General features: G+C 39.1%; 3 protein-coding genes across 4 annotated transcripts; 1 reads left to right on the top strand and 2 right to left on the bottom strand.

Moving 5' to 3' along the window:
* Positions 1–153: 153 nt before the first annotated feature.
* On the bottom strand, positions 154–1068 carry LOC140240185 (UDP-glucuronosyltransferase 3A2-like). The gene has a single exon (XM_072319984.1). The coding sequence runs from the start codon at positions 1066–1068 to the stop codon at positions 154–156; it is 915 nt and encodes a 304-aa protein (XP_072176085.1).
* Positions 1069–4057: 2989 nt separating this feature from the next.
* Positions 4058–16349, bottom strand: LOC140239951 (ketohexokinase-like). 2 transcript variants are annotated; one of them, XM_072319767.1, is made up of 8 exons: positions 16243–16349; positions 13969–14091; positions 12956–13072; positions 11959–12093; positions 11569–11641; positions 10699–10851; positions 5459–5553; positions 4058–4639 (listed from the first exon to the last, which is right to left on the bottom strand). In XM_072319767.1, the coding sequence occupies exons 2-8, from the start codon at positions 14079–14081 to the stop codon at positions 4363–4365; spliced, it is 963 nt and encodes a 320-aa protein (XP_072175868.1). In that variant the 5' UTR covers positions 14082–14091; positions 16243–16349; the 3' UTR covers positions 4058–4362. The 2 variants fall into 2 exon arrangements, with proteins under 2 accessions (XP_072175868.1, XP_072175869.1); XM_072319768.1 differs by lacking the exon at positions 16243–16349 and adding an exon at positions 15284–15322.
* A 1546-nt stretch (positions 16350–17895) lies between these two features.
* Positions 17896–19512, top strand: LOC140240036 (activator of basal transcription 1-like). Its single transcript, XM_072319847.1, has 2 exons — positions 17896–18191; positions 18814–19512. The coding sequence occupies exons 1-2, from the start codon at positions 17942–17944 to the stop codon at positions 19308–19310; spliced, it is 747 nt and encodes a 248-aa protein (XP_072175948.1). The 5' UTR covers positions 17896–17941; the 3' UTR covers positions 19311–19512.
* Positions 19513–23369: the final 3857 nt, after the last annotated feature.

Genomic DNA, 23369 nt, shown 5'->3' with positions numbered 1-23369 from the left:
CCATAATTTCTTGTGTAATCACATAAAAAGCCACTGTTTTCACTAAAAGGGAAATGAGTAATCGTGATGATGGTGGATAGATAGTATTTTTTATAAGCTAAAACGACCCTTGATTCGGGGCATGATCTGAACACCTGAAGGAAAATGTGAAATTTATCTCGATACCTGTGGCAGAGGCTTAACTGGTTTGGTGGTATATCCAGCTATAGGAACCCAGTTTGGTGTAATGGGTCGGGCAGAGTCCAGTGCAAAAGTGGTGTGACACAACCAGAGATCGGCCCTCTGAAGCAGTTGTTTCGGACTAAGGTCTCTTCTGATGTCATGCATCTCCTGCAGCCTGCCAACTGGCAGAATTATTGCGAAATACTCAATCACGGGATGAATTGTGTATCGTGTCACAAAATTTGCTAAGCGCTGCCAGAAATTCATGTTGGCTGGGAGCTGAAGAGCGAAGCTGTAGGGGGTGTACGAGCTTGGGACGGGTATGCCGAAGACGTCTTCGTTGAAAGACGGACTTCGTCGGGATCCTGTGACTATAGCCAAGGATACATTCAGGTAAGCACTGATAACGGCGTCACAAGCATCTGCCACTGGAGAGGACAGCACCATATCAAACTTTTTCGTCTCCAGTTTTCGCAAGGTTTCCTCATGTCGGAATAGTTCGTAGCAACCAAAGTAAAGATTATCGTATAATTTTGACATCTTCATGACAGTCTGCGATATTGTCCAGCTTGAGTAACTGTCCATTGCATTTGTCATGCCTCTCCTTACCGCGGCTAGTTCCTCATCGGATTTCGAGTTCGGGTAGATGATGATGTTGGTATAAGAGCCTTCTAGCATGCCGGCCATTCCCCGCCTGTCCAGGAGCAGGAAAGTGACTTCATGTCCTCGTAGTACCAGTTCTCTTGTGATCGTGCTCAGTCCCATATAGTGACTCTTGGCGATGGCCACGGAAGTGGCTGGAAGCAAAAATCTGGCAGCTTGAATGAGAGGTCCAGGTAGGAATGCAAGAACAAGGAGTATCCAGAACGGCCGAAGCCAGAGGCTCGACGGAGAAACTCCAGCCATCTTAGAGTTGGCCTAAAGTTGTAAACCATACATCAACTGTAGACGACCTAGCATGATACAGTGATATATGTTTACAGATAGTAACAAGTCCGAAGTCCACTTCCCTCCCACAGTAGGCCTACCATCTATATGCTGTCAAGTATGTTTTAGTAGCTGATGGTTTATCATGCAGTATATTGCATTACTTCACATTAGCGTCAGAATGTGGCTATAGAAACATTTGACATTTGTATCCGCTCGCGCGTTTCTCTGTTTACTGTTCATGAGATTCATGATCCACGAGTGAACTCTAGGATTAAAAACAAAAGTAGATTGGTGTGGTGGATCCGTTCACATCACAATCGGCGACAATAAAATAAAGTAAATTCAATCAGCATTAGAATTAAAAAAAAAATCTATATATATACATATAAATCTCAACTTTCCCCCAATAATGAGGGCGTAATACAGTGTACAGTGGATGATAACCGGTTGTAGGTTTTATACTCTCAGTGTATGTCGCCATTATTTCAAGGACAAGTTCACCTTCATAGACATGTGGATTGAGTAAACAGAGCATCATTACTAGAACACATTAGTAAGTGTTTGAGGAAAATCAGACAATCTGTTTAAAAGTTATGAATTTTTGAACTTTCTGCTTAGTCACTGCTTAGTCTCGCATAATAAAAGAACACTTGACTTCCCTTTTTCAGAAGGCACGGGGGAATGATATTACCCATAATCTATGTCAGTGACGAGTCGAGGAAATGTGCACTTTTTTTCAAAAAGTAAAATTTTGTTAAATTCTCTTTACATTTTCCTTATATGGTTGTACACATGTGATATCATACACTCTAGTAGTCTTCTCATCCAGCAGTGACTGTGCAGATACTTAAAAAAATTCATAACTTTTGAACGGATTGTCCGATTTTCCCCCAATTTTCACTGATGTGTTATACAAATATTGCTGCATTCACTCAATCCACATGTATATGAAGGTGGACTTGTCCTTTAACACACTATTTAAGTGCAGGATTCATTGTTCCCGTAATCACCACTTGTTCACTTTAAAATTTACATGAAGCCATTGACTGACAAGTTCGATAACTGTTTTAAAGTGGATGTGATTACTTTGCACTTATTATACTCTGTCTTGATTGTACTTATCACACACTTACTGTATCATCACATCATCAAAAGACAAGTGGGGAAGGAAATATGTTGTACACACAATGCTCTTTTCGGAAACATTTGAAAATCCAATACAGAGACAGGCATGAAAAGTTCCTGATGAAAACTCTAGATACAAACTTCAGGGCATGCACCGTTTCACGAAAGTTGTCAGCCCTGACAAGTTGTCAGTCTCTGACAATCACCATACTAACAGTTAGCAACCAGAGCTTCTCAGCCAATCAAAACCAAGAATTTTACTGAAATTGCCAGAGACAGACAACATGTCAGGGCTGACAACTTTCATGAAAGAGTGCCCAGAAACTCATAACCCTTCATGTGAAACATCAAGGATGGATCATTCTGCATAATACCTCGAAGCCACCAGACTCCCCATCTGTTATAAGTTGGTCAAGTAATCTGAAAGTGCATACATTTACTTTGCTGTGAAAACTCTACTGAGAATCACAAAAGCTACTGAGAATGTGATAACGTAAAGCGTGTCATCATGCGATTAGATTATAATAAGTTAGACATATCATAATTGTGTATACATGTAGATATTATATACATGTATATATATATATATATATATATATATACATATATATATATATATATATATATACATATATATATATATATATATATACATAAATATATTGTGTAATGTATACAAATGATGCACAGGACAGAGTGGATCCGTGACAATTTGATGTGTGAGTTAAAAGGATGGTATTGTATTGGTGGAGATGAGGACTGAGCATTTAATTTTCTGCGAGATACTAAGAAACCACTTGTGAAATGTTAAAGAGCATACCATTCTAAAAGGGATTCAAAATTTGGTGAAAATAAGTTTTGAAATGGACGAGATATCCAAAAACAAGGTAAACTAAGTGATCGTAATAAAAGGTGGGTCCCACCTTTAATTTGGATCGCATTGTTTGCATATCTGGGCTATTTCAAAACCAATTTTTACCAAATAAACATTGAATTTCTTTTGAAGTTACATACACTTTTGTATTTCAGAAGAGGTTTCTCCTCTTATTTAAAAAAAAAATCAGAAACCTGAAGCCAGGTCTCAAACCAAACTACACCCATCCCTTTAAACTTTGGAACTGTTTAAACCCGCGAGTGCAGCAAATGGGTTTAAGACTGTTTCCAAAGTTAAACGAGAGCATCAAATTCTCACTGATCCACAAAACAGGCATGTGCATCATTTGTTTTATAAAATTGGCAGGTAAATGCACGAAATTCAACATTTTCCCGATCATGCGTCTGGTACACCTTCCACACAATGTACAAGGCCTGCTCAAGTCATGCGTTCAGATTTTACTGGATGCATGACCATGCGTTCCGATTTTACCCAACGAATGGCTCAGTGTAGATCAGTAACAATGAATGCATGATAATTGACCAATCAGATTGTAGAGATTCTAAAACCCATTTTGTAATAATCATTGACCTCCTGATTTCATATTGCATTTCATAAAATAACAAAAGAATATTTTATTAAGCTCAACAGAGCTTTGACATATCATTTCATATAATTGTGATTTTGCAAAAGAAAATACCATTGGGAACATAACAGAATATTGGGCCTGTAGGTGAACATTACTAAGTATTTTGGCATTGTAATGATCAAGTCAAGTTTAAGGTAGATCCTAAGTGGCATTTGATTGTGCTTGAATGTGAGTGTCTTTTTTTTTTTCAAGCCTGATCACTGACCCACCGGATTTCATCACTTTTTATTTATTTATTTATTTATTTATTTATTTATCTATTTATTTATTTATTTATTTATTTATTTATTTATTTATTTCATTTATTTTCTTACCTTCTTATCTCATAAGCCAAACTGACAGAATTGGGATTTACTATTTTCTTAGTGTGTTTACCAGGTACAGTGTATTGCTTTTTTTTTCCAACTGCATGAATTACATAATTCAAAATAAATATTCCCTTCTAAATTCTGTGTACTACTGTATACAACAACTTGCGATAATACAGTGAAATATGATGGCAATAATGATGCCAGGCTTGCCTCTTTCTCTGTTCAATCTCTGATAATTTGTAAGTCTCCAGCCAAGCTGTATGACGGTGAGGCCAAGCGAAGAGCAAAAAGTTTCGGTTTTTGTTGTGCTATTATGAGGCATGTAGGAGATGGCTGTCGAGTGCTCCAGTGTTTATTAGGAATCCGTTCTGACCGACCTTCTGACCCGCAACCTTGCAACCGAGCTTTAGAGCTTCCTCCAAACTCTTTCCTATGCTCAGTGCATGCAGCACTCCTCCATTAAAAGTGTCCCCAGCGCCCAATGTGTCAACTACTCTGATTGGTGGATAAGCCTTGCTGTGTACAATGGTGCTATTCTCCTCCAATCCCCATGCTCCTTTCTCTCCCCAGGCACAGATGGCTCTTGCTCTGTCATTAATAGCAAATAGAAGCATAGACAGGCATTTATGAACAGGATGAATGAAAGTGAATCATTGATAACACTCTAAAAGAGGTAAATTTTCTGATGAAGAGACTACCAATACTTGATCAAAGGTTTAACCCTAAAAGGGCCGGGGCAGAATCTGCCCCCCCCCCAATGTTTCGCGCTATAATTCTGTAACACGAGAAGGCCTCGTCACAAGGCTTCTTGACTTTGTTTGTTCAAGTCTCGTGCAACTTTTGAGACCAAATTTGCGACGTCCGCGCATACTTTTGTGAAGCCACGCCCATTTTTGTTACGGAATGTCGCTCCAAAACAGGCACAATTTTGTGATTTTGTGTACATTTCCTATGGAAAACAGTGCTCTGTCATGAAAGTCATAAAAACCTGATTATTTTTACAATTAATCACTTGTGTGCTAATTACGGTAGAAAAGTGGTCAGTGACAATTTCCAATGAAAAAACAAAGAAAAAAAAATCCATCCCCCCCCTAACCCCCCACCAGTCTGAGCATAGCCAAAAAAGCTCGGCCCTTTTAGGGTTAAAAGAGTCATTTTTCAATCACATCATCAACAAAAGTCTTGGTGAATTACATGTCATGTAAAGAAATACTAATATGTTTTGCAATTAGGTGATATTTTTTTGCTGAGATAAGGTGTGTAGAATACAGGAGGGATGTGTGGCAGATTATCAGACAAGAAACACTGCATAGTCTTTGTTCAGAGTTGCTAAAGTCTCATTACATCCCCACCCACTTGGCTGATTTTAGAAACTTTGATTAAAAAGCATCACATGTCAAACCTTACCCTCTCTTCAGAAGTCCACTTGTCTTCAAATGTTTCAGACATTCTTCTGCAGAGAACTGTCCCAGGAAGTTAGAATACTCCTTGCTGATGAATACCTTTAAGACCAAAGAGACATTACATTGGAAGTAATAGTGACATCATATTCTTATCAAACAATGAACATACAAATTCATGAAATTCTTCCGTCTAGAAGTTTTCATTGCAACTGATTGACAATTTGCCCAACATAGACGTAAATAAGCACTGAATTGATCAGTGTTTTAGTAGTAGCCATGATAAAGAAAAATCATGGGCGTATGTACTCGAGCAGGATTCAAACCTACGACCTCCTGATCTCCGGACAGGTGTCATCTCCACTAGACCATCGAGCTTTCTCCCGACAGCAAGTGTTGGTTCTACTCCTGAAAGCATGCAGCAGGTACTGCGTAATTACATGTATTCAAATTCATGAAATTCTTCCGTCGAGATGTTTTCATTGCAACTGATTGACAATTTGCCCTACATTGACGTGAATAAGCAGTGAATTGATCAGTGTTTTAGTAGTAGCCATGATAAAGAAAAAATCATACTGTTTGACAAATTACCCTTCATCGGTGTAGTGCTCTGCTTCTGTTGATGTAGGGCAATTTGTCAATCAGTTGCAATAAAGACAACTCCATGGAAGAATTTCATAAATTTGAACATGCAGTTTGTTGACCCAAACAAAATGCAGCTATCTAGCCATTTTCATTCAAAAAAATATAATTGTGACTATTCAGCTTGCATCTTTTCTTTGATAAATTATTATCATGTTCCTTATTATTACCTAACAAGTTTAAACTGAGATTACTTCTAACAAAACACCTCTGACAATACTATCTTGATTACCATCATTCATGTTGTAAGCCGGGTTAATGATGACGCTGACAGTCTCCAGTTGACGTTGCATAGATTTTATTATGGAAACAAAACAAACAGTCTCAGTCTGCCGATATATTGTATAAACTCCGTTACTCCGTATTATCCTCATGCGTACATCCAATGCGCCAGGATAACTAGACTCTATACAGAATAACAAATATACAGTAGTCGAACTTTAGACTATTCGACATCAAAGAGCTCGCAGAGACTATATCCACGTCCATTTGTCTCACAAGCCAAAGTCAAAGTCCAAGAATCAATTAAATCTGCGTCATCTTATCTCATGAAAATAAAAGTTGCGTTGTGCCCATGCCAACGATGCCAACCACACGCAAGCTTCGTCATTGGCATGGTCACAACGCGCATCAACGCACTGACGCAACAATAACAGACCGCATATTTCCATTTACCACAAACTTCCCCGCGATTATATAACACAACCATGGGTTATATAATCCCAATTACATCATAATTTTCATAACATCGTACATAGTAATACATAACAAAAAATTCCCCGCTCTTCATGTCAAATCATCACACTTTACAGCAATTCCATATAAGAGCGGATTAACAGCAGATATTACAAAAATATATTTCAGGAAAGCGTGCGTTCCCCGCTTTTCCAGTCAAATATACAAACGTTAAAATACTACAAAATTGAACTGTATATATGAAATCTGCCAAGAGCTGAAACTCTTGAACCTTTCAAATTTACAGTATATCATACAAACTCATATTTGATACATGGCATAAACGTTCCGGGCCAAGAAAATAACACATCAATATGTTACAATTTTCTTCAGTTTCGCTTCAATGTATAAAGCTCAGTTGTTCCACATTGTCAGTTATGTACATATTCTCTGAGAAAATGGTCTATATAAGCCCAGAATAACGTCAAACGTGCCGTAACAGAACATGTTCTGCGTCGTATATAAAACCATACCCAGTCAATGTCTGTAGTAATTAAGATTTATATCGAGGCACAACATGGACGAGTCTCTTAATACATAATATGCAAATTGTACATACAACACGACAACTTCCCCGCGATTATATCATACGACCCGTATGATAATAATCTATTTCCCAATTACTCAATATAGCACATATCAGGAAATGCAAAAGTTAAAACAAAGTGAAGTCACGGAATGTTAGAATTCACTACTAACAAAAATGAGCTTCCCGCTTTAGCAAGCATATAGTAATAAAGGTAACTTCCCCGCTTTATCATGTTTATGTGTCATATCGTCACAGTCAACAATTTGCTCATTGACAAAACTTCACACTAATTGAGGGATCATTCAAAGCATATGAATTCTCGACCAACTATTCTCATTATCAAAAGTTTCTGACTCACTGAACAAACACTAATATTGTCAGAATGCCATGTTGTTCAGCTGCCAACAAAACAATTAAAACAATAGCCATAGTTCCTTCGTTTTTCCACGTAATAGTGATTTCAAATACTTCCATATCACTATTCCAATATCTCATTAAAAACTTCTTATCAATCACATATCAATTAAAACAACCATATTATATTGATAATCATTTCTCGCATTGATATTGCATCTCTAAATGCGCATAGTTCCTAATTCCATTGCTACTTGAGATGGTACACAAGTTTCAGCTGCAGTCATGAACGTGTGTAAGCGAATCAAGTCACAACAAATTCCATGGACGGACAACGAATTTCTAACCTGCAGCGACCAAGCTTTCATGAAAATTCAGTCTCCAATTGGACTCCCAGGGCCCCCATACCGTTCCCTGAACATGACATCCATTCTTCCACACGTTACAGATAGGTATGCATGCCTCCCTTGTTATTACATCATTGACAACAATGTTACCATGAGTAATATTCCCCTCTTTTGAAATTGACCACTCCTTTGGCGCTACGTGAGTGCTTGGTGGCTGCACTTTTGCATGCTTTTGGACATCCTGACCTTCATGTGATACATGTAATTCGGTACCCCTCTCGGTACCCTCTCCCACAGGTTTTGCAATTAGAAGCACCCCAGCATCTAAATCCTTTGCATCAACCTGTTCATCACATGACTCATGTCCATGTCCCCCAGCATCAATTTCTGCACCACCCTCATCTACATCAACGCAACCCAGAATCTGCGATCCCCCATCCAAAAGAATAGGTATGGCATCCTCCTTCTCCTTTTCAGCTGTATCTGAGGAAAGATCTAGCTGCTGAGCAACCGGGTCAGTGAACACTACTTGCGTTCCAGCATCAGCGCTCCCAGTTTTTAGCCCATCTCCCTCTAGCATACAGTCTTCACGGAGAACTAACAGTGCTTCTCTCCTAAGCACTTCAAATCGGCCTCCCCGATTTTTCATGTGCAAACGCCTCAACAAAATTCGTTCCCTCTCATCCCGTGTTCCACTGACAAACTGGCTGGACAGAGCTTCGTCTCTAAGCTGCCTCAGAGCCGCAGCTTCCTTCTCATCGTCTGCAGCATCTACCGATTTTGCATAAAGACGCATGAGAGCCCTACTGAAGCCTGCCAAGTCTTCATCATCATGTTGAACACGTTTATAGAACAAACACCGCAAATAGTGAGAATTTTCTCGACTAAAACACAGACGGAGAGCTTTTACAACCTCTGTAAAACTCCTCCGCTTCTCGTCCGACAGACAATAGCGAATCTCTTCTCTTGCTGGCCCTATGAGGTTGTTCACTAAAACTCTAGCCTTTTCCTCATCACTTAAATTGAAAGGCTCAACTGTGAGATTAAACATTTCCATCCAGTTAGAAAAAGGTGTTTCAGTGCCATCTTCACAATACCCACTAAACTTTTCAATTAGTGCATGGCCTAGAGCAAGATTTACACACAACCCTGTCATTGCCTGTCCAAATGATGTCGAAGAGAAATTATCAATTCGCACATCCTTATTTGAAACAAACTGTTCACACATGACTAATTACGCAGTTAAACTGACCAATTAAGACACGTCATTTTCAAACATGAAACGTAATGCCCAAATGGCATCATAGGTCCAAAATCTGCATGAAGTCCAATCGGTTAAACGAAAGTTCAGCATCATCCATCTTTCAGTTACCAAATACTTGCTCAGTGCCATATCGCAGCTCTGTAACCGTCGATTTCGCATCCCGATTGATGTTCAGCCGCCCCCGACGCACGCCAGCGCACTCCGACGTCCACAGCAAAACTCCCGACGGACCATCAGCTCCAGTCTCCAGCCCACCATCAACGAGCCTGATCATCACGAAGCTGCCTCACAGAGTAGTGCTGCTCTACCAGGGCTGATCAACGTAGATCGATCTACACCATCAAGATCAAGATCAAGATTACCCAGCACTCCTCCATACTCCTGTCCGCTACCAAAGTGTAGTCAAAACAGCAGGTCTCCTCGGAGCGAAACGTGGACCATTATTCCGTCATACTCGAGGCTGTTATTCGTCGATCAGGGTTCTTCAACTGGATGAAGTGGATCACTCCGTCAGGCTGTCATCATCCCACTCCTGACACCATTTGTTGTAAGCCGGGTTAATGATGACGCTGACAGTCTCCAGCCCACCATCGACGAGCCTGATCATCATGAAGCTGCCTCACAGAGTAGTGCTGCTCTACCAGGGCTGATCAACGTAGATCGATCTACACCATGATCAAGATCAAGATCAAGATTACCCAGCACTCCTCCATACTCCTGTCCGCTACCAAAATGTAGTCAAAACAGCAGGTCTCCTCGGAGCGAAACGTGGACCATTATTCCGTCATACTCGAGGCTGTTATTCGTCGATCAGGTTTCTTCAACTGGATGAAGTGGATCACTCCGTCAGGCTGTCATCATCCCACTCCTGACACCATTTGTTGTAAGCCGGGTTAATGATGACGCTGACAGTCTCCAGTTGACGTTGCATAGATTTTATTATGGAAACAAAACAAACAGTCTCAGTCTGCCGATATATTGTATAAACTCCGTTACTCCGTATTATCCTCATGCGTACATCCAATGCGCCAGGATAACTAGACTCTATACAGAATAACAAATATACAGTAGTCGAACTTTTGACTATTCGACATCAAAGAGCTCGCAGAGACTATATCCACGTCCATTTGTCTCACAAGCCAAAGTCAAAGTCCAAGAATCAATTAAATCTGCGTCATCTTATCTCATGAAAATAAAAGTTGCGTTGTGCCCATGCCAACGATGCCAACCACACGCAAGCTTCGTCATTGGCATGGTCACAACGCGCATCAACGCACTGACGCAACAATAACAGACCGCATATTTCCATTTACCACATTCACTTACATATCTCTTAAATCAATCTGAATACAATGCATTAGACTGATGCAACTTACATAATCTCCTCTGGATAGGAAATCTCTGCTGATGGCCTTTGGTTTCTCTGCCTCAATGGACACTGTGATGGTCTCCAATCCAAGTGACTGCCTCCTTTCATTGAATTCTTCTATCCTTTTAATCATCTGCTCCACCTTGGTCTGATTCCTACCCTGTGGTACAAACAAAAGGTGTCATCTACATGTACTCTGAAATCCTATTTTTGCTTCAAAAACACATGTCAATGATACATCTATAGCATAGCTCCACTTCTGTGAAGAGAAATCCAAGTTGGAACTTTATTGCATAGATTATACAGAATTTATTGAGTTCAAAGATTGTGTGCGCAACTTCCATCTATTTGTGTGCTTCATTGATTCACATAAGTGCAATAGTTATTGCTTTGAAATTATCAGGTCCACTGTATCAACAACAATCAAGCATTGGCTACAAGTGTGCATGTTCAATAGGTAGAGACTAGATTATGATTATGCATGCATGATAATGCATGTCAGGATGGACCAGAGATTCATTGCTCTATGTTACACTATTGTTAGTAAAGCATCAACCTGGCAAAACATGGCAAAACATTGTTCTTTTGAGTTGTTTGCAGGTATTTTTAAGAAAAAATTTACAGATGTTATATAATGTCCATATCTGGCATATTACCTGTCATACAGCAAAAACATGGTCCTTGCCCAGCAGTAACTTTTAACAAAATCAAACGACACCCAATCTAAATACACGGTAAAGCAATCATCTCATTGTTTAAGTGTTTATGAAAAAAAAATATTGGGCTGAACAGCTTAATGAATGTGTACAATTTCTTCTATGAACAAGAAAGGATTTCAATGCCAACACTGAGAAATCCCATGAATAGGATTAAGTACCTCAAAATGGATCCAAGAATAGTTTTCCAAATCAAGCCTTGAGAAGTCAGATACATCCAACTCTGGTAGTGTCCTGTGAAGCAAGTACAGTGGATTTTACACAGTAAACAGACTAGACATGGCACATGCAGTGTGTTACAGGCTTCTAGTATTCATTATCATTACTATATATATATATATATATATATATATATATATATTTTTTTTTTTTTTTGGGGGGGGGGGGGGGGTATGAAAAATGACCCAAATACACCAACAGTTTTCCCATTTGGAGCAAAACTGTACCCTGCTAAGAGCATAGATGTCTCCATGTACAGTTGAACTGTAACCCATGAGGAGCTAAATGTACCCCAAGAAGAAAACAAGTATATGAATGGTATGGCAGCTCACTTGTTTGCATGAAGTATTGTCCTAGATCCAGACTGGGCACTTATTATTACACAGGATACAGGTGTTTTACAGTTGTCATGGTAACAGATGTGGTCATGAAGCACTCCAGTTCCACCGAGGTCTTCAATGATGACACTATTAACCAAAAGAAAATATCGGATGAAGAAGAAATGAAAATCAAGAGTCGTGTGTAAACAATTATGACAAGAAAGCAATAGTAAAAAACCAAATAAACTCAGAGAGAGCAAGCAATACTTGTAAGAATAAGAATATCATGAATTGAGCTGGATTTAGACAAAATTAAGTTTTCAGAAAATCTCCTAGAAAGGACTTCTTATCAATATGAAGTCTGTACAAAGTCTTGGGAAATCAGTACACATAATATGTATATGGAATTTTCTAACCTTTTCTCTGTCACTGAGTAAGTCAAAATTCTGTTCCTCTGGAATTTATGCATTGAGCTAACTAAATCAGTTGATAGTGACAATCCGAATTGATTTCTTTCACTTGATCTGCATGAAGAACATCACTGATTTCACATTTTAAAAAAAGAAAAAAGGATTTCTTTATATATGAAAAGTGTACATAATACCATATACAATGTATTTATTTTCTGTGATACTTGAGTGATATCATGTGTTTTATGGGGTATATTCAATGTAAAACAGAAGAAATAGGGTATATTCTTGACATTTCTTCACAGAAGTATACAATCATTACCATAGTAACCCTTAAGGATGCGCTGATTTTGCTACAGCACACATTTTCCATTGACACCTGTCCGAGTATAATCGGGACTAGTCTGCAATGAGTTAAGTTAAAGAAAAATCTTAAGAGTGCAATTTCGTTCCACAATCATGATATTTTAACAAAAAATAATAAAATCAGAAAAGCATGGGAGAGGTCTAATCAAAACCAGAGGTAAAATTAGACAGTCATGCAATGCAAAAGCAAATGAGAACAAAAACAAAAAGATTAGAATGAACATTCCACTTACTCAGCCAGTTTGTCTCTGGCTACAGTACCAAGCCATTCCACAGGAGAACCCAACTGAGCCAAGATGACAGAAGTGTTGGTGGCATTTCCTCCTCTGCTGATTCTCTGGTCCAGCAGTCTGTTCAATAACGTAAAACAGATCAATTATTTTCACTCAAACATCAGTGAAAGAGGCAAGACTGAGTATAACATGACAGTCTACCATAACTAGTCTTGGTTGCCTCGATTCATGACAGGATTGCACCCTCTCCCAAATGACTCAAAACCAGCAGCCTTTGTAAGTGTGTTACACAGGTGGCTGAAAATAGCCGAGGCTGCTTTACTTATTAAGAGAGAATCAGATTTGGGGGTAGGAAATCATTAGAAAAGGATTTGAACTTACTATAGAAATGCATCAAGGTGCAAGATTAAACTCTGTATTTCAGTTGTAAATCAATAAGAATATCATATCTGAGTATGGCATTTCATTTTGAATTCAACAAAATTGTTTTATCTTAGTGTGCCAAGGCAACCCATCCTTTAATCAACCACATTATCATATTTGAGTGGACATTGCCAACAAGGCTTGTATCTGGCTGCTAAATGGCATCTGGCATAATGTTACATAGTTCATGTATGTCAAGAACTGCTGTATGTCATCAAATTCCTAACACAGATACAAAAGCAACAAATAAATGACCACATCATTTGTAAACACAAATCAATTATCTTTATTTCTTTGTGGTGTTAAACAACAACAACAACAACAACAACAACAACAACTTCAGGAGAAAATGTATCTTGTGTAGAATGTAACAAATGCAAACAGAAGAAAACTGACCAGTAATGTATCACAGTCCCTTGCTTTGGACTGATATTAGTTAGGCCTATAAAAAAAGAGTGTACGTACCCCTGACACAATTTTGTAAGCATTGTTGTTGTTTTACTTTCCAAGCAAGTACATTTGACAAGTTTGTCCAAAAGATACTGCCCTGTAAATCTAAAGGAGGTCCATATAATCTCGGGTGGACAAACCTTTGGTCAGTGTCCTCCTCTGGGTAGTGTCCAGCTACATTGATGAAATCCACACAGGCCAACCCAACAATGAGCAGCCTTTGTCTGGACAGCTTTGTTGTATTGTCTGCCATGGGTGAAATCCTGCACATGTGTAGAATGACAGAAAAAAAAAAGAAGACATCATGTATGAATGATAATTAGATTTGATGAAAATGTGGCATTTCATAGTGAAACTGATATTGATAAGGAGAAAGTGAAAAGGAAAAAAAAAATCACTTTCAGGATACAGAGGTTGAACATATATAATTTAGTGTTAAGCGGGTTTATTAAGATTGAACATACAAATGGCATGCACGTTGGATATCAAGGGATGTGGAATCATTAACAAAACACTGTCAGGCTCATTTCATATGTCTGTGACAGGGAAACTATTAAAAACAAATTGCATGACATCCAATAACATATTACGAGAAGGTAGACATTTGACAACAGAAATTTTATCAATTGTAATTAAATCCACTGCAATTATCATAAAGAAAACACATTTCTGTCCTATTCTCTTCAAAATTCATGCCATACAATAACTATACACAGCCCTGTTGCTGTACACAAGTGTAAGTTGCGACACGCTAGCGCACGGCGTCTAGCCATACAAATGTACTTGTGACAGTTATAGCGATATAACTATACACAGCCCAGTCGCTGTACATACGCACAGCGTATTAACAGCGTCTGGTCGGGCTATAGTAATAGCGATATAGATCTAGCCTAAAATAAATCCACTGTATTTCTCTGTACATCATCACAGAATTCATTTGCATTTCTGTATAGTGCTTGCTTCTCTAACGTGTTAATACTACGCGCATAAGAACAAAACCTTGATCCCATCCTTACGTCTACTGTATTATGTTGCCGTGTAGTGTAGCGTTGGGGCTGGTCGCAGTTTAGTGGCCGTGTAGCCCGACCAGACGCTGTTAAGCCCCCGTTCCACTATGCCGTTCTCGCTACGATTTGACAATTTTCTCAGATCGGGAAGGACCGGGTAAAACATGAGCCGATCTAGACACAGTACGATGTTAGAACGCTCTAAGTACGCTGCAGTTACGACTAACGCGTGCTTGCTACGCCCTTACTACGATTATCGGGAATGAGGCATTACGATCTCTGACGCTGCAGCTACGCTTTAGAACGGTGTAGCTACGCTGTCAGTGCGATGTTGCCGATGTTATGCGATCGATGAACGCTGTATCTACGCTCTGAACGATCTATACGATCCTATCACGCTGTCACCCCATTCAGAGAGCTGAAAAGTGCCCGATGTGCCCCGATGTACCCCGATTCGACTGTCGATCTGCAGTCAGTCAACTTATTAGCATGCAGAACCGAAGAAATATACTGTGGACCTCGAAGAGGCTCCTCAACTCCCGGTTCTTTTGCAGCAATGCATTGTATAAACAAAGACGTGCTGATTTTTCCAAGGCTTTTTCTTGATGTCCTTGCTTTTATAGTCCGTCTTCCTCCAGTAAGTTGTAGATGATTTCGTATTCTTCAAAATTCTGCTATGTCCTCTTCCTCCTCTTTAAGTATCACGTGCAGTCTCTCTTTCTTCGCCTTTTGGGTAGCTGATTTGCTGCTTTCTTCTCTTCTTTTTCTTCATCTCTTCTCCTTCTTCGAAAATTTGAGTTCCTTCTTCTTCATGTTCTGCCCTGACAGGTGCAGCGAAAATGCCATCCTCCTCCTCAACAGTTCTGCCTCTCGATCTCCTTGATCTTCTTCTGGAAGACATTTTTGTGCAAGTTTTCTTCCCGTTCTTGTGCCGATGTTACTACACTCAGAAAGACCTTGTTATGCTCATCCCACTGCGTTTACACTGTCACTATGCTCTCCCCGCTTGCCGTACGATTAAAAATAAGTCAATTTTGATCGGGGAGATCGGGAAGAAATTTTGAACAGGTTCAAAATTTCTTCCCGATCTGAAAAAATGCCCGCTCCAACCCCGACCTCCACACGCTGCTGCTACGATGCTTCCGATCCCCGTACGCTTTTGCCGCTCTCTCCCGATCTGCTAGATCGGGACAGATCGGGATCCAGATCGTGATGGTGGAACGGGGGCTTTAGTGTTAGGTGAATACTTACAAGTTACAGCGACTGCTGGGCTGTGTATAGTTTAGTGGCCGTGCAGCAGCAGATCTCTGCTCACGTCATTCTCGAACTCTCACTTTTGAGTTACATTTGTGGCCTCTTGCTAAAACTGTAATGTGTAGGGTACTAAAACAAATCGGTCAGTCTTACCAGTCATACAGTAGTGGGGTAGATCCAGTAGTCAGTTGTTCACCTGTAGACCTGTCACCTGGCCTGAGTTGATGATGTGAACTCGTACTCGTGACTGCAACACTGCTATGATACGGAGGCGAGGAGCGGAGTCAAACAACATGAAGGAGGCGGCGTCTGCTATCATTTTAATGCTGAACAGTCATCTAGTTATATAAAAAAATATATATCTTTAAAATTATTTTGACCAATTTTCTTTTTTAAAATATTATAATATTGTAGAACTATTTACTTTAATTTGAGAAAAAAAAAGATTTATAGTAAATATGATTAAAATATTAAATCAATCTCAACATATTATGAAAGAGACTAGTAATGGCGACCTCCATGTTATCAAATAGCCATGTGTTGTGCACGCATTGTGGTCGTATGTAGACTCTACAGTGTACTACCCTACCAAGTAACAAGTGCAAGCAAGATCACAGACTACAAAGACTGAAAGAGTGTTGTACACCATAATTACAGTCTACAGAGTTAAGAGGCCACTGAGCAAGAAGAGACAGACTTATCAGTCGACGTGCAGTCTAGCTGTTACTAAAGTAAAATAACTATACACAGCCCAGTCGCTGTACATGGTACGTCGCGCACAGCGTAACAGTGTCTGGTCGGGCTATTACTAAAGGTGATTGGTGATGTGATATGTTTCTCATGGCATGGGAATTGGGATGGGGTGGGCTGTCTTGCTGTTGAGTGTTGGACCAGCACAGCAGGCCAGGGGTGTTTCACGAAGTCGAACTTCGAACTAAAAATTATGGTAAATTATTCCACTGGCACTGGCACTGGTTTCCCTGTTCAAGTTCATTATTAGCATGCCATAATCACCACTAACCCTGGGGCACTCCTTGTACACAGTTACACTGCATGCTGCATACCGTTGGGGTCAAATGCAGGGCCTTCATATGGCTACCACTACCAGCCTTTGGCTGACCAAAATACAAAACATATACAATTGTAGTATCGACACCCGCACCAAGATTCGACCTCCCATGCCAAGGAACGACTGTGCGCAAAGGAGTAGACACGTACAGTATGGGTGGCTTGTGCACACTGTTACATGGTCTATAAATTGCTTGTTTAACGTAAAGTGGGATTGACATTCTATTTTCAGGTGTTCTGCTGTTCTTGTGATAGCATGCCCAATCAGTGAAGTTAGTTAAAATTTGTCTTATTATTGGAAGAACTCGTACTGCATTGTAGTAGATCTACATTGTGTTTTGAATCGAATCTAGGGCCTATTCATCTTGTCATAATCATATGTGTTCATATATCTGTTGAAGTATGAACCCATCACAACTCCACCTGGCCATGATTCAGCCAACTCAAAATGTTGACAGAGAGTGAACCGAATACAGAAGCTTGGCAAGCCTGCTTTCAGGTATCCATTGGTACTTTGTAGACCAAACATGCATCTTCTTGATTTTTTTTTTTTTTTTTTTTTTTTTTAAATCTAGTATATTTAAGAAATCATATTTTTGGGATTGGGGAAATGATTTTTGGTTTAAGTGAATTTCCCACTGTACAATCCTACATAACATTTGTATTCATACATGTATGTACTTCAAATATTCCTTTGATTTTTGTTGTGTGCATAATGCAGAAAATTACAAGAATCTTGTTCCCAGTGGCTGCATGGAAGTAATGTGTTCATCTGGATTTTATCATGGATACTGAAGAAAGAGAGACTGAAGACAGTGATCCAAGCACTGAGCAGGAAATGACACAAGATGCAGTGGAAGAGCAACTTTCACCATCTACATCAGACACTAAAGATGCCAAGAGCAAAGAAGACAAGACCACCAAGCCTGGAATTATTTACATGAGCAGAGTGCCTCCTCTCATGAGACCTCAACGCATCAAGAAAATTTTCTCTCAGTATGGGGAGATTGGGCGTGTGTTTCTCCAACCAGAAGGTTAGTGGAAATATATTGAATAAAAAGAAAGAAAGAAAAAGAAGACTTTATCCCTGTCCATGGATATACAAATAATATCAACAGCAATTCAGTTGACTGTATTCATATGATGGACAAGAAACTGCCATTTGCATACAACATTGACTTGCTCATTTTTCTGTTAAAATGGATAATGCAATTGTATTTGTAAGCATTGCTCAGATGACTATTAAATGCCTTTCAGATTTTTTTACAAGTTTTCTGAGAGACTGAGTTTTCGGTTTATAAAGCCACTGCCTTCCACTGAGGGGAAAAAAAAAAACAGTACAAATTTACATTTTTTGACGTCTATGCCAGATAATTATGACATCTAGCTTTTAAGAAGTAAATTTAGTGATATTTGTGTGTGTGTGCAGAAATGAAGAATTTCTATTTGATCTTAGAAATCATGTGACCAAATGATCATGAAACACCTGCATTGCTACCTGGTATCACTTGCCTTTAGATAACATCATGTTATTGATAGTTACCTAGATGTAAATGTGAATAAGGTATAATTTTATCATACTACATGTGGCATACATGTGGAGATGAAGTACTTGTAGGTGTCACTACATTATGTGTTTTATTTGCTGTTTTTCAGATAAATTTCAAAGAAAGAACCGGCGGAAAAAAGGTGGTGGCAGATCAAAGATATTTACTGAGGGCTGGATTGAATTCAGAGACAAAAAAATTGCCAAGAGTGTAGCGCTGACCTTCAACAACACACCAATCGGTGGCAAAAAACGCAGCCGCTACTACGAGGAGCTGTGGAATCTCAAGTACCTTCACCGCTTCCAGTGGGCTCACCTGGCGGAGAGGCTGCAGTATGAGCGTCAGGTACGTCAACACCGGATCAGGACAGAAATTGCGCAGGCCAAGAGGGAGACGAACTTCTACCTGAAGAGTGTAGAGCTTGGTGAGAAGTTAGGGAAGCTGGAGAGGAAGAAGAGAGAGAAAGGAAAGGAATGGATCGCCAGGGTGCGAGCTCACCGCCAGAAGGTCACTCAGGAGGACCATGATAAGAGTAAACCTGGCAAGTCAGGCAAGGTGACCACAGAGACACTGACCAAGATATTTAAAAAGGCAGGCCAGTCATGACCCATGATTGTATGTTAAGTCAGTCAATCACCAAACTCATGACCAGACTCTTGAGCAGCTGTGTTGCTGTTATAGCAACTCTTGCTGGATTTGCAATTGCCATGGTAACAGGAATCCATCTTCCAGATTGGCTGTTGCAATGTGAAGTTTCTATTCTCTTAAGCCTTACGATCTTAACGTCTTTTATGAAGCGGGACCCAGAGCACACAACCTGCTTGTAAGATTTTGAAAAGTCTTAAAAGACACATGAATTTTGTTATTTTCTACAATTCTGTCATAAGGAGAACAAGAAGTATGGACTGTACCTGTCATCAAAGGGTATATGGTGGCCAGACTTAATTGTACATTGTATGTACACAGAGAGAGATTTTGTGGGCATGTTGTCTGTAATCTCCATTTTGTCACGGAAACAATTATTGTATTATCATCCACTCAATGGATTTATTTAAAAGTCACAGACCATGTGGTGTGAATCCCAAATTGCAAACTACAACTGTGTATATAATTATTGTCCCATGTCTCAAAAGAGCTGTTTTTGAGATTTGGGTCAAGCAGAGGCATGCATATTAAAAAAAAATGAAAACAATACTACATGTATGCACAAGCAATCAAGATATAACAAAGAAATCAGCTTAAAATTCAAAAGTTCAAGACTGGATGGTGATCAACACTTTCATCTTAAATATTCATACAGGAAATGTTTTAGAAAATGCAGTATTTAGTGAATTTACAGGAACCACAATACTTTATTAAGATTAGGCATCTGATCAGTATTTATTCTGTAAACATACCTGCAAACCTGTGTTATCAATGACCAAAATTATGATCATGGACTATTAAAAATCTATCTTGTGACACTTAAGCAAATAAGGGAACATGTTTTCTTAAGCATGACATAAAAATGCAAAGACAGAATACATGATGGAGGCATACATATACCTAGTGCATGAATTACACAGTGTATCTGTAAAATACATATCAGACCTCTCAATACCCAAAATGTATACTGACAGTGTATGCATCTGATGGAGGAAAAAAAAAATAATGAAAAAGACAGAACGGTAAGGATGAGAAATCATCCTTGTTTTGTTCCTTGTTTTGTAGTTTATTATATGGGCGGGTCGACTGTGATAGTACAAATGTGTACCAGTCACATTGGGGTTGTTAATATTAGCTTTATCTTTATGGGAGGTTATGACTTTTGATCTGTATACTCCTGTGTGTTACACTCATACACAACATCCTTTCTCCTGTAATCTTGAAAAGGGAGAGACTTAGCTTGTGTTATTATCCTACCTTTCTTTTTCCTCATCTCATAGTTTCGAGTTGGTGTGCTCCCTTTGCAAACCCTGAACATTAGATTCCTATCATAAGATGTTACATGTACATCATATACTTGTATATTGTCGAGTTAGGTAATTCAGACCTCTTCTCAGAATGATAAAACTGGAAACTAAGTGATGGAGGGGGAAACAATACTAAATAATGTTTTCCTGTGAATTTATTCAGACCCCCCAAAACTTCTGTTAATCTCATTGCAAATGGGGAGTGTATCCTTGAATGCAATGGGGTTAGCTTTTCATTTCTATTTTTTCTTTTCGAATCTAAAGGTGTATAAGTGTAAGATGTAACTCACAATGTTGGGAGACATTATTCAGCCCACATACAAAATATTTTGATGTTTGCAATGGATTATAATGAGCTCTGCAGGCAAGGCCTGGTCTCGATCTGGTGGTAGGTCTGGGGGATAGGCAGCAGGGCCAATCTTGAATGTTATTGATGGCAACACAAGCTTGACCATTCTTAAGAAATCTTCCGAGTTCTACATCGGCTTGCAGGTAGCATGATGTGACATATTCGTCAGTGATGTGGAAAATAAATTATTACCCTCGTTTTTTCACCTGATCCGTAAACTCATGCTAATGTATATTTTATGTGGATATACTGAAGCCATAATGCACAAACCGTTTTGTTATAAACATGTTTGATTTTTTAGGTGATATGCTATCAGCGTATCACCTATTGTGATTGTCAAAATCTCTCTTTATTTTTTTTTATTCTTCTTTCTTTCTGGACAATTTTGTGTCGTCAATATCTCAACAATGACATTACGGAATGACATGAAATTTTCAGTCAACATGTCTCATAACAATATCTAGCCACAATAAGGTTTTCATGACAGTAACATATCTATGACGTCATTTAGGCGCCATTTTGTGATTTTCGGACCTTGTCACATGATCGATCATAACTTCATAACTAGATGTAATTTCTGCGTCATTTTCGGTGGACATAAAGTTCAGGTCACGCTCTATCTTACTTTTTAACGCTAGTTACCCAGGTCTTCATTACGCGCGCGTTTGCGCGCGTCAAAATTTTAAAAGGCTCAAAACGACTTCCCAATGGGAAATCTCAAAGTTTCAGACAATTTTAAGCGTTTCAAACATTTTCTCGCGTGCGCGTCCGTCCGCGCAATTTCGCACGCAGAGGGCGTAACCAACATGAAAATGCAATTTTTTTGACTGATTTGGATTCCTGATACTTTGAGTAACAATATCCACTGATTTCCGATCGATGTTGACCTATAACAAAGGAATGCGCTGGCGTCAAAGTTGAAATTTCGTGTGCGCGTCTATGTGGAAATATAGCGAAAAACATGTCTTTGTTTATTTCGCAATAGCTCTTTAAAAAGTCCGTTGACCCTATGTTTTTATTGCATATTACAAAAGCATATGAATTGGAAATAACGTTTCAAGTATCAATATTTCCCGAAATACATTATGATGTCATCATATCATCATCTGAAATCAAAAAAGTGGAATTAATTTTTTTGAGGTACTGTTTCTAACATTCATTTGCTCGTATCTCTGTTGTTTAAGCTCAATATTATCCCAAATTCAGATATGTTGTACTTTAAACATTTGCCTTTCAAGTCCATGTCATGGTTTTGAAATTTGATGACGTTATCATACTTTAAATTGTGATTAAAAGTAAAGATGCAAAATTGGACAAGTTTACGTGTTATGTCTATGGAAAGTGATTTTTTTTAAAACCATCCATTGACTTGACAACGTTTAAGCACCTTTATCTCAGCTGATTTTGCTTCATTTCCTCTGAAATTTAAGTATGTTGTAGCTGAGACAATAAGCTGCAGTAATCATGCATTTTGTTCTTTGAAATCTTCTCATGAGGTTGACAATTTTGCAGTTTAAAACTGAAAATGAGAATGGAATGTGGACGAATCGATTCCTGATTCATCTTTCACATACATAAGTTTACGTTCCTCATATATTCTCGTCGAGACGTATGGCCGAGTGGTTAAAGGCGCCGTCTCAGAGACGTGAGGTTGCACTCGTGCGGGTTCGAACCCCACAAGATCACGAAACAAAATACCTAGCTATTTTACTTTTTTTTTCTTCAATGGTGTATTACACATTCGTCCATGTAGAAATTACGTTCGTATATAAACGCACCTATACACACACACACACACACACACACAATATCCCTCTGTTTTGTGTTGGAGACCACATTGCTTCGACTGCTGCAGAATGTTGCATCCTGACTCTGTCAAATAGTATGTAATGACGACAACGGAGGTGTTGTACTTTGAGCAATTGTCTTTCAAGTCCATGTCATTGTTTTGTACTTTGATGACATCATCACACTGAAAATTGTGATTAAAGGCAAGGTATCAAAATCAGCCGATTATAGGTTTTATGTCTGCGGGACGTATTTTTCCGAAATTGCCAGAAATGGCACAGCGACCTCAGTCGTTACAAGGCCGCATTTCCTTCTAGCAATGCAATACATGTTCACGCGGCCACAATTGTTGAGTGGGCATTGACTTTTTCCCCCTGTAATATCTATACATTTTTTTTCGGCCTTACCGTTTCCGTGGATGTCCCGTGGCCGAGTGGTTAGAGAAACCGTTTTGCATGCACGCTCAATATAACTTCAAGGTGCCTATATCACATTCTTTTCTTTGTCGATCACAGATGACCGACATCTGATGACCCCAGGCGTATCACCTAACTCGTCAGTGTGACGAGTTTCATG

Source organism: Diadema setosum, chromosome 16 (assembly GCF_964275005.1).
Source record: "Diadema setosum chromosome 16, eeDiaSeto1, whole genome shotgun sequence".
NCBI lineage: Eukaryota > Metazoa > Echinodermata > Echinoidea > Diadematoida > Diadematidae > Diadema > Diadema setosum.
The sequence above is the reverse complement of the archived record's forward strand: the minus strand, read 5'-3'. Positions and strand labels throughout refer to the sequence as shown.

What these genes read in the sequence shown, in the direction of transcription:
- LOC140240036 (XM_072319847.1), top strand. Translation starts at nt 17,942, where the DNA reads ATGGATACTGAAGAAAGAGAGACTGAAGACAGTGATCCAAGCACTGAG. An exon ending in TGTGTTTCTCCAACCAGAAG is followed by an intron (nt 18,192 to 18,813) that starts GTTAGTGGAAAT and finishes GCTGTTTTTCAG; the next exon opens with ATAAATTTCAAAGAAAGAAC.
- LOC140239951 (XM_072319767.1), bottom strand. Translation starts at nt 14,081, where the DNA reads ATGGCAGACAATACAACAAAGCTGTCCAGACAAAGGCTGCTCATTGTT. An exon ending in GCCAGAGACAAACTGGCTGA is followed by an intron (nt 12,094 to 12,955) that starts GTAAGTGGAATG and finishes TTTGGTTAATAG; the next exon opens with TGTCATCATTGAAGACCTCG. An exon ending in TCCTATCCAGAGGAGATTAT is followed by an intron (nt 5,554 to 10,698) that starts GTAAGTTGCATC and finishes TTGGTCTTAAAG; the next exon opens with GTATTCATCAGCAAGGAGTA.
- LOC140240185 (XM_072319984.1), bottom strand. Translation starts at nt 1,068, where the DNA reads ATGGCTGGAGTTTCTCCGTCGAGCCTCTGGCTTCGGCCGTTCTGGATA.